The sequence below is a fragment of the Clinocottus analis genome, unplaced genomic scaffold (assembly GCF_023055335.1).
Source record: "Clinocottus analis isolate CAN_PGR_092001 unplaced genomic scaffold, fCliAna1.0.p SCAF_16, whole genome shotgun sequence".
Classification (NCBI taxonomy): Eukaryota; Metazoa; Chordata; class Actinopteri; order Perciformes; family Cottidae; genus Clinocottus; species Clinocottus analis.
In genome coordinates, this window is record NW_027175887.1 from 2,609,351 (window position 1) to 2,624,745 (window position 15,395).

General features: G+C 49.7%; 1 protein-coding gene across 4 annotated transcripts in view; it reads left to right on the forward strand.

The window, feature by feature from the left end:
• The window catches only part of plppr2a (phospholipid phosphatase related 2a), a 46,104-nt gene that overhangs the window by 16,694 nt on the left and 14,015 nt on the right, over window positions 1–15,395 (forward strand). For 3 of the 4 annotated variants that reach the window (XM_068578440.1, XM_068578441.1, XM_068578439.1), the window contains exon 3: window positions 10,324–10,512. In XM_068578440.1, coding sequence (XP_068434541.1) covers window positions 10,324–10,512 — 189 coding nt within the window. Of the gene's footprint in view, window positions 1–9,954; window positions 10,513–15,395 lie in introns of those variants that run through there. The other variant, XM_068578442.1, reaches the window with a different exon arrangement.

Consider the following 15,395-nt stretch of genomic DNA (forward strand, 5'->3'; position numbering starts at 1 on the left):
AGAGATCAGCACGGACCACCGAGCCACTCCAACTCCCGCTGCCGAGCTGTAATTAGCACTGACCGCCTGTCGGCTTCCGGGTCAAAACCAGCCGGCACCGGTTATGACAGAAGACTTGTCTTCTGCGTCGTGGAAGGTGGAGATGAGCTCCAGAGGAACTGGGAGTGGGAGTACAGTGCGTGGGCGGGGTTGCTGGTTGTGCTGGCAAAGTGTTGGTTGGTGGGAGTTATTTTTTTTTTTTGGCTTTAAACCTGGTTGAGAAAAATATACTCCGACTCGCTACACAACAAAACGAGGTCACACTCTTCCAAGATCAAACATGTTTTTTCTTCTTCTCTGGGATATGTAGCGGAGGAGATCAGATACAGCAGCACTTCAATAATGTATCGTGTTCTTGTGCAGTTTGAACGAGAGCAACGTCTTTCTGCTTTCACACCTTTAACACACGTCCGTTGTTGGGTGTTGTTGTCATGTTTAAGAGCGTTCGCCGGGAAAAGCGAAGCAGAGGAGCTGCAGGTCGGCCACGAAACACACATGAAGACATGAAACACGCACGTGTACATGCACATGTGACACATGAAACATATTCACACGACACCAGCAAGGCCTTCACGCTCAATAGCGAAATAGTGCCATCCAAAAACGACTAACGTGGGGTTTTTTAATTCTTTTTTTTTCTGCAAAAAGAGTTTTGAATACTGGAAAACAATCATCCAATCAAAGACTTTGCGTGACAAACCCGCCACACCGCTCATTCAAACTTAGCTAACAGAGCAACATGGAGGGATGGATCCAAGTGGGCAAGATTGTCTTCATCCCCTCCCCACAAAATAAATGTTGGTCCAGATCGCTCAAAACTCTCACCTCCCCCTTTTTAGCGGTCCAATGAAAAAGCTCTTGTGACTTTACAACGCTGAAATAATCTGTCTCACTGTGAAACACGTCACCGTACGGGAGCTAAAGCCGCTCTGGCGTCTGTTTCATGGGACTTTAAAGGACTTCGCTAACAGTTCCTGCAGATCCCGATACAGGATGACCTTCACGAACAACAAAATGTGTTGGTTTTTTACCTGCCACGTGTTTCAAGGAAAAGTTTGACATGTTGAGAAACGTGTGAGTTAAGAGAAGCCAGAAGCCGTTTAGCTTAGCTTAGCACGAAGGGAGGAAACGGGGGAACAGGCAACCCGGCTCTGCCTGGAAACTTTCAACTTTTGTTGCACAATCGGGCAAAACGTGTGGAATCGAATCACATCAACGCCCCCCACGAAGAAGAAAGAAAAGAACTGCTAATGCGCACAGCTCGGACCAGTTATCAGCTCTCAGGGTGGGTCAATGTTACACAACTTTCACACAATTAGTCACAGAGGAGCAGCCAAAGACACCTGGTCATCACACACACACACACACAAACAACACCAGGCGAGTTCTCGTCGAGTGCGAGCCACCTACGCTGACCGAGCGAACGCTTTCCCATCGAGCCACAGGGTGAATCACACCGGCGAGGATCTGGAGCTGTGAGGTGGAGACGAGCAGCAGCCGAGTAGAGATAAGTCAAGAAAAGAGGACACGGTGGAGGAGAGGGAAATTGGAGCGGTGGAAGGAGGCGGTGAAGTTTTTTTTTTTGGGCCACCGCCTCGAGCTTTGCACCTGTTCCCCGAGCGCCCCTTCCTCTCCTTCCCTCTACCTCAACCACATAATCACGTCTGTCTCCTCTCCTTGTATCGCCTCGCCGCTTTCCTGCCTCAGATTCTCTCATCTGGTCTTTCACGATCCTGATTCCCCCCTCCTTCCTCCTTCCTCGTCTTCCTCCCCCAGGACGCCCCGTCATGCTGGTCAGGTGCAGTGTAGCGTGCGGCGGCGGCGGCAGGCCTCCTAATGGACGCCGGTGTCTCACGGTGGGCTCCTGTGCCTCCGCCGTCCTTCTGCTCTAAATCCTCCATCCGTGAAAACACAAAACTGCTCTTTCAGGCAACACGGCTCCAGCGGCGTCCGGGGAGACGTGGACGGACCTCCGGAGAGACGAGAGAGAGAGACGGGTAGAGTGATGGGTAGAGAGAGACGGGTAGAGAGAGACAAGAGAGAGAGAGACGGGTAAAGTGATGGGTAGAGAGAGACGGGTAGAGAGAGACGAGTAGAGAGAGACGAGAGAGAGACGGGTAGAGAGAGACGAGAGAGAGACGGGTAAAGAGAGACAAGAGAGAGAGAGACGGGTAGAGTGATAGGTAGAGAGAGACGAGTAGAGAGAGACGAGTAGAGAGAGACGAGAGAGAGACGAGAGAGAGAGAGACGGGTAGAGAGAGACGTTTAGAGAGAGACGAGAGAGAGAGACGGGCAAAGAGAGACAAGAGAGAGAGACGGGTAGAGAGAGACGTTTAGAGAGAGACGAGAGAGAGAGACGGGCAAAGAGAGACGAGAGAGAGAGACGGGTAGAGTGAGACGAGAGAGAGAGACGGCTAGAGTGATGGGTAGAGAGAGACAAGAGAGACGGGTAGAGAGAGACGGGCAAAGAGAGACGGGTAATGAGAGAGACGGGTAGAGCGATGGGTAGAGAGAGACGAGAGAGACGGGAAAAGAGAGACGAGAGAGAGACGGGTAGAAAGAGACGGGTAGAGAGAGACAAGTGGAGAGAGACGAGTAACGAGAGAGACAGGCAGAAAGAGACAGTTAGAGAGAGACGGGTAGAGAGACGAGTAAAGACGGGTAGAGAGAGACAAGAGAGAGAGACGGGTAACGAGAGAGACAGGCAGAAAGAGACAGTTAGAGAGAGACGGGTAGAGAGACGAGTAAAGACGGGTAGAGAGAGACAAGAGAGAGAGACGGGTAGAGAGACGAGTAAAGACAGGTAGAGAGAGACAGGCAGAGAGAGACAGGTAGAGAGAGACAGGCAGAGAGAGACAGGTAGAGAGAGAGACGGGTAGAGAGACAGGTAGAGAGACGGGTAGAGAGAGAGACGGGTAGAGAGACGGGTAGAGAGACGGGTAGAGACAGACGCAGAGCACCAGGGCGGCTGACCCTTGTTGGAGCTCAGTGTTCTGTGACGGTGCAAACTGGAGCATTGGTGATATCTTATATTCCAAAAGTGTTTATTCTGCTCACTAAAACAGGACAGAAGCACTGAATATGACGTGCAGGAAGACGCGTATGGGGTGTCCTTATTAAAGGAGCATTTCACCAGTTTATTGAGAAAAAGAATATCTTAGTGATGAACCAGTCCGAGTACAAATAACCTTGATGATGTCATCGAGTGTGCTAAACATCCGCCTCCTGCAAGTTACTAAGATCTAAAAAAAAAAAGTGCACAAACGCTCGTTCACTTCCTGGGTTCAGGACTCGTTCCTGCAGCACTGTATTGCGCAACGCCCGCCCAGCTACATTTGGCTCCGCTCTGCTGCCGGGACCTCGGGACCCGGGGAGATAACGGCGGCGTGCGGCGTGCGGTTGACCGACGTGCTGCTGCACTGAAGCGAGGCTCAGTTGAGAGCCCGCGGCCATTTTAAAAAAAAAATCTTGTGAGAAAGTAGAGTTGAGGAGGCAGCTCGTGTAAAATAACATGACACCATGACTTGGTTTCCTCACCAGACGCCACCGAACATCTCATTTAATAGATTCTCTCTTTGTCAGATACTGAAGGGTGTCAAAAAAAAAAAAGAAAAAAGGGTCGAGCCGCAAAAAATGACCTCGCACCACGACCGCTTGGCATTTTTATTATTGTTTGTTGAAGTCCCAACTTTGTAGGACTTCACCAAAGCGGGCGCCATCTTGTCCTGAGCTCACCCGCAAGCCGGCCTCTGGTTAACCCGTGGAAACGCACACCTCCGTGGTTTTCGGCTAATAAAGACTAAAGAGCGCTGCGCTGCGCTAGCGGGGCCCTCCGACAGCCGTGATAGCTGCGGTGGTGACAATAATGAGAACTGCCATCGCATTGAAACCCTCTCAGCGAAACAGAAAGCACCATTTGGTCTCCAGACTGCCGTGTGCGCTGCTCTGGCAACGCTACAAAAACTATTCTACTACCAACACTATTTGAGTACTTACATAACAGCACATGCAGAATTCATGAGTCTAGAAAAGCCTCGCGACCACTTAGCTCGTTTATGACGTCTTCCATTGTCAAAATCCCCTCGCTCACTTCGCCACGAGGACAATCTGGATATGTTTATATCCGTTAATATGGAAATGCGGATTTAAAACGGGACCGCGAAAAGAGCTAAAAATGCTCAGACGAATACCTCTCTGCTGTAGACACGGGGACATTTCCCCTCATGAGCAGAAGTAATACGCCTCCTTTAAATATGGCTAACCTGGTGAAGCTGCCCATCCCTGTTTGTGAAGAAGCAAATGGACGTTTTTTAGGATTTGTGCAAGGGTGCCATGTTGTTTTTTACACCCAGGTTAAAGGCGAGAGAGAGGGAGAGTATTTTAAGAGCTGCACTCAGCTCGCTGTGGGTCCTTCACACGCCGGCGGCTGTTGCTGTTCCCTGGACTCGATCCCACAGCGCTCCCAAACGCGCCCTCCGTCCATCAGCGCCGCTGCCATTTTTTTTTTTGTTGGTTCCTTCCCTCTCGGCCCTCTCCGTGTCGCCGGCTGCCGTTGAACCCTCCTCGCTGCCCGCTGCCGTCGCGGCGCTGCAAACGTAATGCAGAAGGAAGCGGCATGAAATATTCAGCCACGTTAAAACGCTTGCATGCCGGCAGGCGGGGAGAGAAGGGGAGGAAAGTGTCAGGGTGAGATGAGCGAGAAGTAAAGGATTTCCTTTTGTCAAAATTAGCGGTTGAAATGGAAACACGCGGTGACATTCATATCGCCCCCCCTTCTCTGCTCACACGTTGCGATGGGGTAAAACTGGAAAAAGAGCAGGATCCCGTCCCGTTGGGAATGCGCTGCAGCCCCGGGGGGCGAGGCGCTGTGCCCTTTCAGAGGAAGATGAAGTGCAAATTAAAGGCAGTTTGACGGTTTTTTGAGAGTCTCTTTGCCGTGTCGCGTGAGACGAGCTCTTGCCCTCGTTTGTTTTTCTTATCGCTTGTGTTGTATTGTGTGACCTATCATGACGTAATCCAGTGCAAGGTATTAATATGTTGGATCCGGCGCTGGAAGCCGCTCAGGGGAGCATCAAGCGCAATATTATTTTTATTTTAATTAAATTAAATCAAATTAAATTAAATCTTTTGCATCCGTTGGGCAAACACACATTTCCTTTAACTCCGCCTCCCAACCGCCTTGGCACTGAGAAGTTGGTTTACCTGAATATGAAAACAAGAATCAAGTAGTTCACCTAAAAGATCTGCTGATTTACAGACGTCTCTTTTTCAGTCTAAGTCAATGCAGAAGCCGTGACATCACCAAAAGGCTAAAATGTCGCCCATCGCTCTTCCTGGAGTCCTGCATTGTACAAATGAACTTATACTAAGCCCCGCCTCCTTTAGTAACTGTGACTACACCTGTCAATCACAGCTTAATCACAGTTTACAATGAAATCTGCTGCCACATAGCCAATTAAGCTAATAAACAGAGTATTGCTCTTGGTTGTGACAGGACAGTTGGTCAACCCTGTTGCTAAAATTCTGAATTTCCAATCTTGAACGGTGGCAGCGCTTTATTTTGAGCTCTTTAAAACCTGGTCCCCATCAATTAAAATCTGAATCTTCTTTCAACGCCCACTACTCAAGTACCTACAGTATATGTTGCCAATGGGCAGTAAACACAGCAGCATCTGCGGGGCGAGCGTCCTGTTTCTTCACGTTCACGTATACAGAACCTCAATGAATTAAAGGTAATGTTGAGAACTGGCAAGAGTACGCTAGGTTTGAAAACGTGTTTTAAAAAGTGTCCGACTCTAACGCCCCAATGAAAGTAGCTGTAGCCGCACTAGCTCTAAAAGTTGCTAAATCTAGCCAGAAAGTTGCCGAGTCGGCAACACTGAAAGCCCGCCCCTTCAGGCCTCCCTTATGACGCTCCTCCCCCTCAAAAAAGATCGTTATGAGAGTAAACAACAAGCTATTGTTAGCACTTGCAGCTGTTAAACTAGCAAGACTCTGATGAGAAGCAGCGAGTGAAGCAGAATACGTACGAGTAGACGAGTTGGTAGCCCGTCCGATCCTCACATTGTGGCTAAATAAAGCGATTAAATAAAATAAAATGCTCTTTAAAGCCAAACTTACAGGGTTATTACATTTTAGATTGATTGATTGTCAAAGACCATTCCCAGCTTTACCTTGAAGTAATTGTTAGCATGTGTTATGTTAGCATGAAAGTGCCACTGTAGTGGAGTAAAACAGGGTCTCTCTCTCCAACACAGTGCGCTGAAAATAAAGTTGTGCCGATTCAAATACCCCAAGTGAAGTTATCTTTCATGGATCAGCTGTGAAGCCCCTTTTCAATCCAGCTCACAGAAATCAATCAACGGATTTCCTGCAGGACTAGCGTGCATCCACACGGCTCCTTCGACAGGAAACCCGACTCAATGTGGCCTTTCATCTCGCTATTGATCCGTTATCGGTCCATCTCCGGGCTAAAGTGGCTAAAGCAGGAACGGGCTCTTTACTCTGAAGCAGGCCTCTTTCGGTGTTAATGGTGGCTCTTCTTTCCCCTGTTCCCACAAGAGGTCATGAGCTAAAATAAAAAAGAGAGCGTGGAAGAGTGGGACGCAGTGCTAAAGGGAAGGAAACATAGGAGTATAAGGAAGTTATCAGGGTGTGAAAGAGCTGCTGTCACCCACGTAACAGCTTGGGCCAAACAGCCGGCCAACAGCTGGCCAGTCTGTACCATCATATATTTATATATCTATAAATATGAATGCACGCACATGTACCCGTGTTGTTAAATCTCATGTTCAAAGCTGCGTAACTGCACACAGTCGCATGGTACATTACGCTTTGAGTGCTGTTTCCTTGCTCAGTGTTTCCTCAATGCTTCCTTCAGCTGGACGTGTCGCTTAAAGAGTTCAACAACTCCGATCTGCGGATTAAAGGAAGCTGGAGGCAAATAATCCACGCGTCCATTGTTGAATTATCTTTTTTTTTTTGCCCTTTTGGTGTTTCTCAGAGGAAGTTATGGAGGCTAAAGCGTGAGCGCTGCTGCTGCTGCTTTTTTTCAAGGCGGCGAGCGTGAACTGCCGGTGTCCCTTTCAGCGCCGCCATCACAAGCGTGAGTCACAGCGGCCGCAACACGGCGGGTAAACACAGGGGGAGGAGCTCTAACCGGGAGGAGGCGTGAGTCACGAACACCCTGGAGCAAAGCCACCAAAGAGCTCCCGACAGGTGTGTGTGTGTGTGTGTGTGTGTGTGTGTGTGTGTGTGTTTGTTTGTCCTAAAATGCATGCGCAGGAAAAAAAAAAATGCACCCACAGGATCAGAAAGTGCAATATTACCAGCAGCCTGAGAGAAAGACTGGCTTTGTACGAGCACATTTTTTCTTTTTTTGCGGACGCGCTAAAAATACAAAACGTTGTGAACCTTATTCCTTCAGTTATTTCTTCGCCATGACAACCGCAGATAGCAAAACACGCTCGCTCTCAAAGGAAACAGAGAGGAGGGCTGGTCTGAAGCGAAGATAGAAAGAGAGCCAATTAGGGAAAAAACACCTATTGTTTATAAATGGAAAGTGTGTGTGTGTGTGTGTGTGTGTGTGTGTGTGTGTGGATGGTGTTGGTGTGTGTTTGGTTACTCTGTGTGTGTGTGTGTGTGCGTGTTTACAGTGCTGTGTGTCTGGGTGCTGGTGTGTGGGCGTGGTCGTGTGTGGGCGTGTTTGTGTGTGATCGTGTGTGGTTGTGTGTGGGTGTGGTCATGTGTGGGTGTGGTCCTGTGTGGGCGTGATTGTGTGTGGGTGTGGTCCTGTGTGGGCGTGGTCGTGTGTGGGCGTGGTCCTGTGTGGTCGTGTTTGTGTGTGGTCGTGTGTGGTTGTGTGTGGGTGTGGTCATGTGTGGGCGTGGTCGTGTGTGGGTGTGGTCCTGTGTGGGCGTGATTGTGTGTGGGTGTGGTCCTGTGTGGGCGTGGTCGTGTGTGGGCGTGGTCCTGTGTGGTCGTGTGTGGGCGTGGTCATGTGTGGTTCTGGTCGTGTGTGGGCGTGGTCATGTGTGGGCGTGGTCGTGTGTGGTTCTGGTCCTGTGTGGTCGTGTGTGGGCGTGGTCATGTGTGGTTCTGGTTGTGTGTGGGCGTGGTCGTGTGTGGGCGTGGTCGTGTGTGGTTCTGGTCCTGTGTGGTCGTGTGTGGGCGTGGTCGTGTGTGGTTCTGGTTGTGTGTGGGCGTGGTCGTGTGTGGGCGTGGTCCTGTGTGGGCGTGGTCCTGTGTGGTCGTGTGTGGGCGTGGTCGTGTGTGGTCCTGTGTGGGCGTGGTCCTGTGTGGTCGTGTGTGGGCGTGGTCGTGTGTGGTCATGTGTGGGCGTGGTCGTGTGTGGGCGTGGTCTCCGGTCAGAGCGCCGCCCTTGAGCTGAGCGTCCCAGAAGGCTTCAGCCTCAAAAGCTTCAGCGTGTCGTCGTCACAGGGAGAGCAGGGATCACGGAGAAGCCTTCGACGTCATAACTGATGATGTTGTTTCATATCAACAGTGGATTTAATAATTAATAATTGTACGTGAAATGTCAAGTGATGAACTCTTGTAGGATTCTATCTGCTTTTCATTTCGGCATCGTTTATATTTTCCCAACAGCAGCTTTCCTGATAAGGTTTGGTCTTGGCGCTCTCAGCAACCTCCAGGTCTTGAAAGTGAAGCCAAAGTGAAGTTGTCTTAAACGGGCCACCAGGGGGCGACTCCTCTGGTTGTATAGAAGTCTGAGAGAAAACAACTCTTCTTCTCTCTGGATTCATTCCCTCAGTAAACATGTAAACATGAGTTTGAGTTTGCTAGTTTCAAGTCCTACATGTGATGTGTATTTAGTGAATGTTGGTCCATTTAGAGTCAAGCAGCATAAAGCAGGGAAAGCTTTAGGGGCGGGGCTACGATGTGAGTGACAGCCCATCTGATGATGCTTTGATTTCATTTAACTAGTTTACATTTTGCTGATATTACTTTTGCTCTTATACTTTCATTTCATTTTCATTTCATGTTTCTCTGAGCTCTGAGTTAATCGTAACACTTTAGTTTGCCTAAAAATGTCTTGTTCAGTAAAAAGAAAGAAAAAGCCTTCTTAAGGGTCACCGACTCACCACGAAGACATGAAGACATGAAGACCTGAAGACATGAAGACATAAAGACAAGAAGACATGAAGACATGAAGACAAGAAGACATAAAGACAAGAAGACATAAAGACATGAAGACATGAAGACATAAAGACAAGAAGACATGAAGACATAAAGACAAGAAGACATGAAGACATGAAGACATAAAGACATGAAGACATAAAGACAAGAAGACATGAAGACATGAAGACATAAAGACATGAAGACATAAAGACAAGAAGACATAAAGACAAGAAGACATGAAGACATGAAGACATAAAGACATGAAGACATGAAGACATGAAGACATGAAGACCTGAAGACATGAAGACATAAAGACATGAAGACATGAAGACATGAAGACCTGAAGACCTGAAGACATGAAGACATGAAGACATGAAGACATGAAGACATGAAAGCATTTCAGCAAGTCAACTTTTTGGAGACGTCAGCGGATGGTTGAGAACCAACTGTCAAAAAAGCACTTCAATGCCCTGCCGCACATGTTCCTACAACACACACACACACACACACACACACACACACACACACACACACACGCACACACACGCACACACACTTGCACACGCACTCACGCACACACACAGTATGTACAAACACCCACAGCTCAACTGTAGTAGATTTCATGAGTGCTGGCAGCATAAAGGCTGCTCTCCCTTTCTCTCCCTCCCACCTCCATTCCTCTCTCTCTCTCTCTCTCTCTCTCTCTCTCTCTCTCTCTCTCTCTCTCTCTCTCTCTCCCTCTCTCTCTCTGGCATTCTTTGTTTTTGCCGCTCGTGCTGCCACAGAACCCTCTCCTCTCTTTTATTCTGTTTTTTATTGAGCAGAGAGAAGCCTCCTCCTGCCGTCTCCCTCTTCTCCCTCTTGTCTCGCTATCTCGCTCTTCATCTCGGATCCAAACCCTGCGCCTCCCCCCCTCTCTCTCTCTCTCTCTCTCTCTCTCACTCTGTCTCTCTCTCGGTCCGTGTTTCCTATGCATCTCCCCGTGGCCGAGGGGACCAGGGACCTGACTCGCCCCTCTTCCTCTCCTCCTCCTCCTCCTTCTCCTCCTCCTCACCCTCACCCTCTCCCACCTCCTCCGCCTCTGCCTCCTCTCCGCCGGCGCTCGTCCCCTCACCTCCTAACGGCGGGATAATGTTCTACTTCCAGCTGGTGATCATGGCCGGGACGGTGCTGCTGGCTTACTACTTTGAGTACACGGACACCTTCCCCGTGCACGTCCAGGGCTTCTTCTGCTACGACAAGACCTTCTCCAAGCCGTACCCGGGTCCGGACGACGGCAGCAAGATCCCCCCGGTGCTCATCTACTCGCTCGTCACGGCCATCCCCACCCTCACGGTAAGAGTGCGCTTCGAGGAGTGTGTGAGCTGCGCGAGGGGGGAAGAAGCGTGTGGGTTACAGGACGCAGCTCAGGGTGAGAAGTTGTCAAAGTTTAGTGGGGTTTTTTTTTTTTTTTCCGAGTGTTGTTCGTTTTCTTCTTCTTCTTCTTCTTGGAGCGTTCCTGAGATCCGTGATGAATCATCTCTGGTGTTTGTGCCGCATCTAGTGAGCAGATCGGCAAGCCGCATGGATGTAACCCCCTCCAGCCTTGACAGGCAGGTGTGTGACTGTGTGTGTGTGTGTGTGTGTGTGTGTGTGTGGAGAGAAAAACAAACCCACGGAGAAGAGACTCAACTCGGACCACACAGAGACGTGACGGGGAGCGGTCCTGAGAGAGAGAGACGGAGGACAGAGGCAGGGGAAGAGAGGCGAGACCGGAGGAAGCAACAGAAAGACAAAGTTGGGAGTCGAGGCGGAGCGGTGACGGCGGGCAGCAGATGCCGCCCGGGGGGAAAAAAACACACACAAATAACTACTCACGGGGTGATAGGTGGGAGGGAAAGAGTCAATGAGCACAAAGGAAGGCAATTTGGAGGAAGAGGGGGATGTGGGGGAGGGGTGTGTGTCACGTGTGAGGTGAGCTGCCGGTGAGACGGGAGGCAGTGAGCGTGAAATGCAGAACACCTGGCGTCGACCCTCATCCCCCGGCAGACACACACACACACACAGAAGCAGACACACACACACACACAGAAGCAGACACACACACACACACACACACACACAGAACCGGCCTCCGGCCGATAACCTGACTGGAAGACAAAGCCGCGGCCCGGCACCTTCTGTTTGAGCACAGCAGCTGATGTGTGTTGTTGTTGTTGTTGTGTGTTGTTGCTGTAGTGTGTGTAGGGAATACTGCAGTTACACAAAATGAAGGAGAAAATGTGCGTGGTCAGTAATCTCATATCACTGGTACGGAGGGAGGGACTGTGTGGAAATGACGAGAGAACGCGAGGTCAGCGCTTCTACGCAGCGACTGATCTCTTCACTCGTCTTTCACAAATATATTGTCTCGAGGTGTTGGGCGAGAGCAACGCATGCTTCTTCTTTTTTAAGTAAAGAAGAAGGTTGAAAGCAATAATGCCTCACTCTTTGAGGTCTGAGGGAGGGGCACCGAGGTGAAGGGCAATAAAAACCTGCCCCACCGCGGGCGTTTACCATCGCCTACTCACACAGCAGGTGCCCTCTTTAGCGCTAGGCTACGCTAATCCCACAACCAAGCAGACCTTTATATCCGCGCAAATTACTTTTGGAAGTTGATCTGGGTCAGAGCACATTATTTCCGCCGGCTAGTCTGCCTTAACGGGTGCTGACAGCAGCTCTGGGGTGTGTGTGTGTGTGTGTGTGTGTGTGTGTGTCTGTGTGTGTGTGTAACTAGCAGCAAGGTAAATCGCAGCAGTAACTTCCCGCGATAGCACCAGTCTGGTGCCAATGTGCTGCGCCACGTGCCTCTGGACTCTTTTCTCTGGCCCAAAAGCCACACACACGCCACCGGCATTGTATTTTTTTCGAACACTCGCCCTTGTGTCGTTGGATTCTCGCGGTCAGCTCTGTCTTTGCAGCGCTGCAACGCAAGAAAAAAGGCTGCGACGACAGTAGGAAGGGGGAGGGCCCGGTCCGTCCGTGGCTGTAGGTAATCTGCCACCAGGAGCTTCTTTTTTGGGGTCGGCGCCAGAGTCCCGGACTCTGCGGGTCCCTGACAGCTCCCAGTAGGGCCTCGACATCTAATTAAAATCATCAATCACCTTCTGAAGTTGCAGCACGAGGAGCCGATCCACCGCGGAGGAGGGACCCGACGTCTTCTAGTCACGTTTGTGCTGCGGGTTGGTTACCGCCGCTAAGTTCCCATTGCAGAGATAACCGTTACCTTAAAATGTACTGTAAGATATATATATATATATATATATATATATATATATATATATATATATATATATGTATATATATATATATGTATATATATATATGTGGAACAACTCCTCATTTGATTCTTTGATTTTCTCAGCGGTAGCTTGCTCGCTATCTAATGAAGCTAACGTTAGCTCCAGGAGCTAATCAGACTTTCTGTTGTTTCTGGCTGACTCGGGTTCAAAGGAGAATATGTTTTTTGAACTTGTATTGAGAAGCAGATAGAAAGTCACAACAAAAAAAGCGACATTAAATGTGTATTCCTTTCGGGGATTATTTTATCGAAGCTTTTAAATTCGCAGGCGTCCTTTTTGGATGAGATGTTTTACTGAAATAACACACGGGATGAGCTAAAACCACAACCACGATTCAACAATGAATTCGCGCTGCGTCTCCATTTAATTCTTGTCGTCGCAGGATCGCAGATGTACCTGAACCATGAAAGCAAGTCACACGAGTTTGCCTTTGAAAAAAAGAAAAACTGCCCTTAATAATCCTATTTTTAGATCTGCAGATTCCCCAGATTTCCCCCTGAGGGAACTGCTGCAGAAAAGTCTCCGCACAAACACACACTGGTTTAGTTGGAGGGCATCTTGAAAGTTTGCCTAATGGAGCTTGTTAAGCCAGTTAAGTTCAGGATGAATTAACTTATCTCGCACAGATCCAATCCGACAGCGCGCTCGCAAATGTGTGTTCATTCTCCTCCGTAAATCCTTCCTTTGATCAGTTCTCCACAACCTCGAGTCCTCGCGCCGCTATACGTCTCCTGCACGCCGACCTTGTTGCATTAATGTTTCTGTTCACCCTGGTCCCGCCCTTCTGTGTGCAATTTAACCTCATCTGTGTTCAGCCCTTGTTTTGTTTCTCTCTCTTCCTTCTGTTGTAAATCTGCCGCATTCTGGCGACTTCGGTCCGTTAGCGCTGCATCTGTACTCGGGTTCGGCCCTTTCCTCGTCTCCTCGCTCATCAACGCCTCCTCCTGCCGCCTTGCCCCCTCTCCTCGCACCTGTTGCTCGTCTCACCCTCCAATTATCGCGTCTCCTGCGAATCGACTGGCGCTCCTCAGCTCGTCCGCTCCACAATCTGCGGCTGCGGCGATTGATCGAACCGATGGAAGACGCTGTCGCTTGCTGCTCTTTTCTCCACGTACGACGTGGAGAAATTACACTCAGATAAAAGTCACACGCAGTGGGAAGCGCATACTTATCTTTCATGAAGAAGAAAAAGAGTCAGCTCTTCCAGGTCACTGCAGATTTCCTGAGACGCTTCCGTCTCTTAAAATGAAATTCAGCTTTTCTTCATCGCACTTCGATCGCAGCAAAAATATGCTAAGAAATATGCTCCAGTTTATAAATGAAATTTCCCGTCCTTTCCCTCCACTGTGTTGTAACTCCAGTGCAAACATGATGAAGGCCTGAACATACACACACACACACATTTGCACAACAGACAAATAGCAAGTCGCCCTTTGGGAGAGCCGCAGAGTCATCGCAGCTTCTGAGTCTTAGTTATCCTGAAAAAAGCAAACGTTTGCAGACGACAGAAGTAAACACAACGATACTAATGTGTGAACTTATCGTCACGTTAGCACACTTGCTAACTGGCGGCAGGACGCACCGTTCGTCTCCTGCGCTCGTGGCTTTCTCAATGCAGGCTAAAAGCCTCCGTATAAAAGTGCACGTACAGTCTCCTTTAACTTTTTCATGCTCTATTTTTTCCATGAAGGCGGACATCTCTACGGCAGATATCTCCGCGACGAGCCACCTCGACACACGCCAACTGAAACAACAATTACTTCAGTCAGCAAACGAAACCTGCTCGCACTTAGCTTGCAAGCTATATTTGTTCACCGGCCGCGCGAGTCGTCCCGATGTCACCGAGCTTTAACGCTGTTTGAATGACCTTCTGTAACAGTCAGTGCGTCTGAAACGGGCCTTAGACGTGAGCCCGTGTTTGTTTTTCTATTTGTCCTTTCCTTCACCTCAGCGCTTCCTGTCCACATTGATCTGGCTGTCACAGAGGCGTCCTCTCAGCGTCCTCGCGTCCTCAGCCATAATGTCAGTGGACTAACATCACACCGTGCTGCGCCGCGCCCACAGCAGCCGTGACCTCAGCAGAAAAAAGTCTCACGTTCACGCACAATTGCACGGACGCGGAGCGAGGCCTTCCTGTTGGTCCCGCTCTCTCTGAAGCGTTTCCCTCTCGGTCCTCTTTTGCCGTTTATTTTACTTTACCGCGTGCCAACCGCAGACCGCTACCCGCTACATTCAGGCCGCGGCGCTGCTGACCCAGGTTAACGAGACAGATGGCCGGGCGGGTTCCTCGCCGAGAAGCTGGCTGCCGAGGGTCACGGCGCTCTGGCCCTTGACTTCTGTTCCAGCTCCGCGTGGGGGAGGGGAGGGGATGAGGAAAACGTGTGATAAGAAACAGAGAAGGGAAGGAGGCGACTTATTGCGGGGTGAATGTTTGATCACGGAGGGAAGCGGTACGTGTTGTTCTCCTCGCCGCACGTTAAAGTGGCTTTATCTGCTCCGCCTATCTGCGGTGCCGATGGTGTAATTCACCACAGTCTGCACAGATCACACTCTTCCCGCGACACAATCACAGCTCTGATCTAACTGCTCCCGATAGTAATCACTCCGCCCGAGCCAGCGGAGGATTGCGTCGCCGCACCATTTTTTTTTTGGGGGGTTTTTACATTCGCATCATCAAACTATCTCCATGTCCCCTCGCATTTTTTTTTTCTTCCTGTCACCCTAAAGCTGGTGTTTAGGCAACTTTTGGAGACATCAGAAAGAGTTCACTAGTTCTTTGAAAGTATTTAAGCGCAAATAAAACACAAAATCTGTGCCCCCTCCCTCTCGGCCTCGCTCCACAGCCACGACCCCAAAACCTTGTCAGTCAGGCGCCGTGAGCACACCTGTAAGAAAACA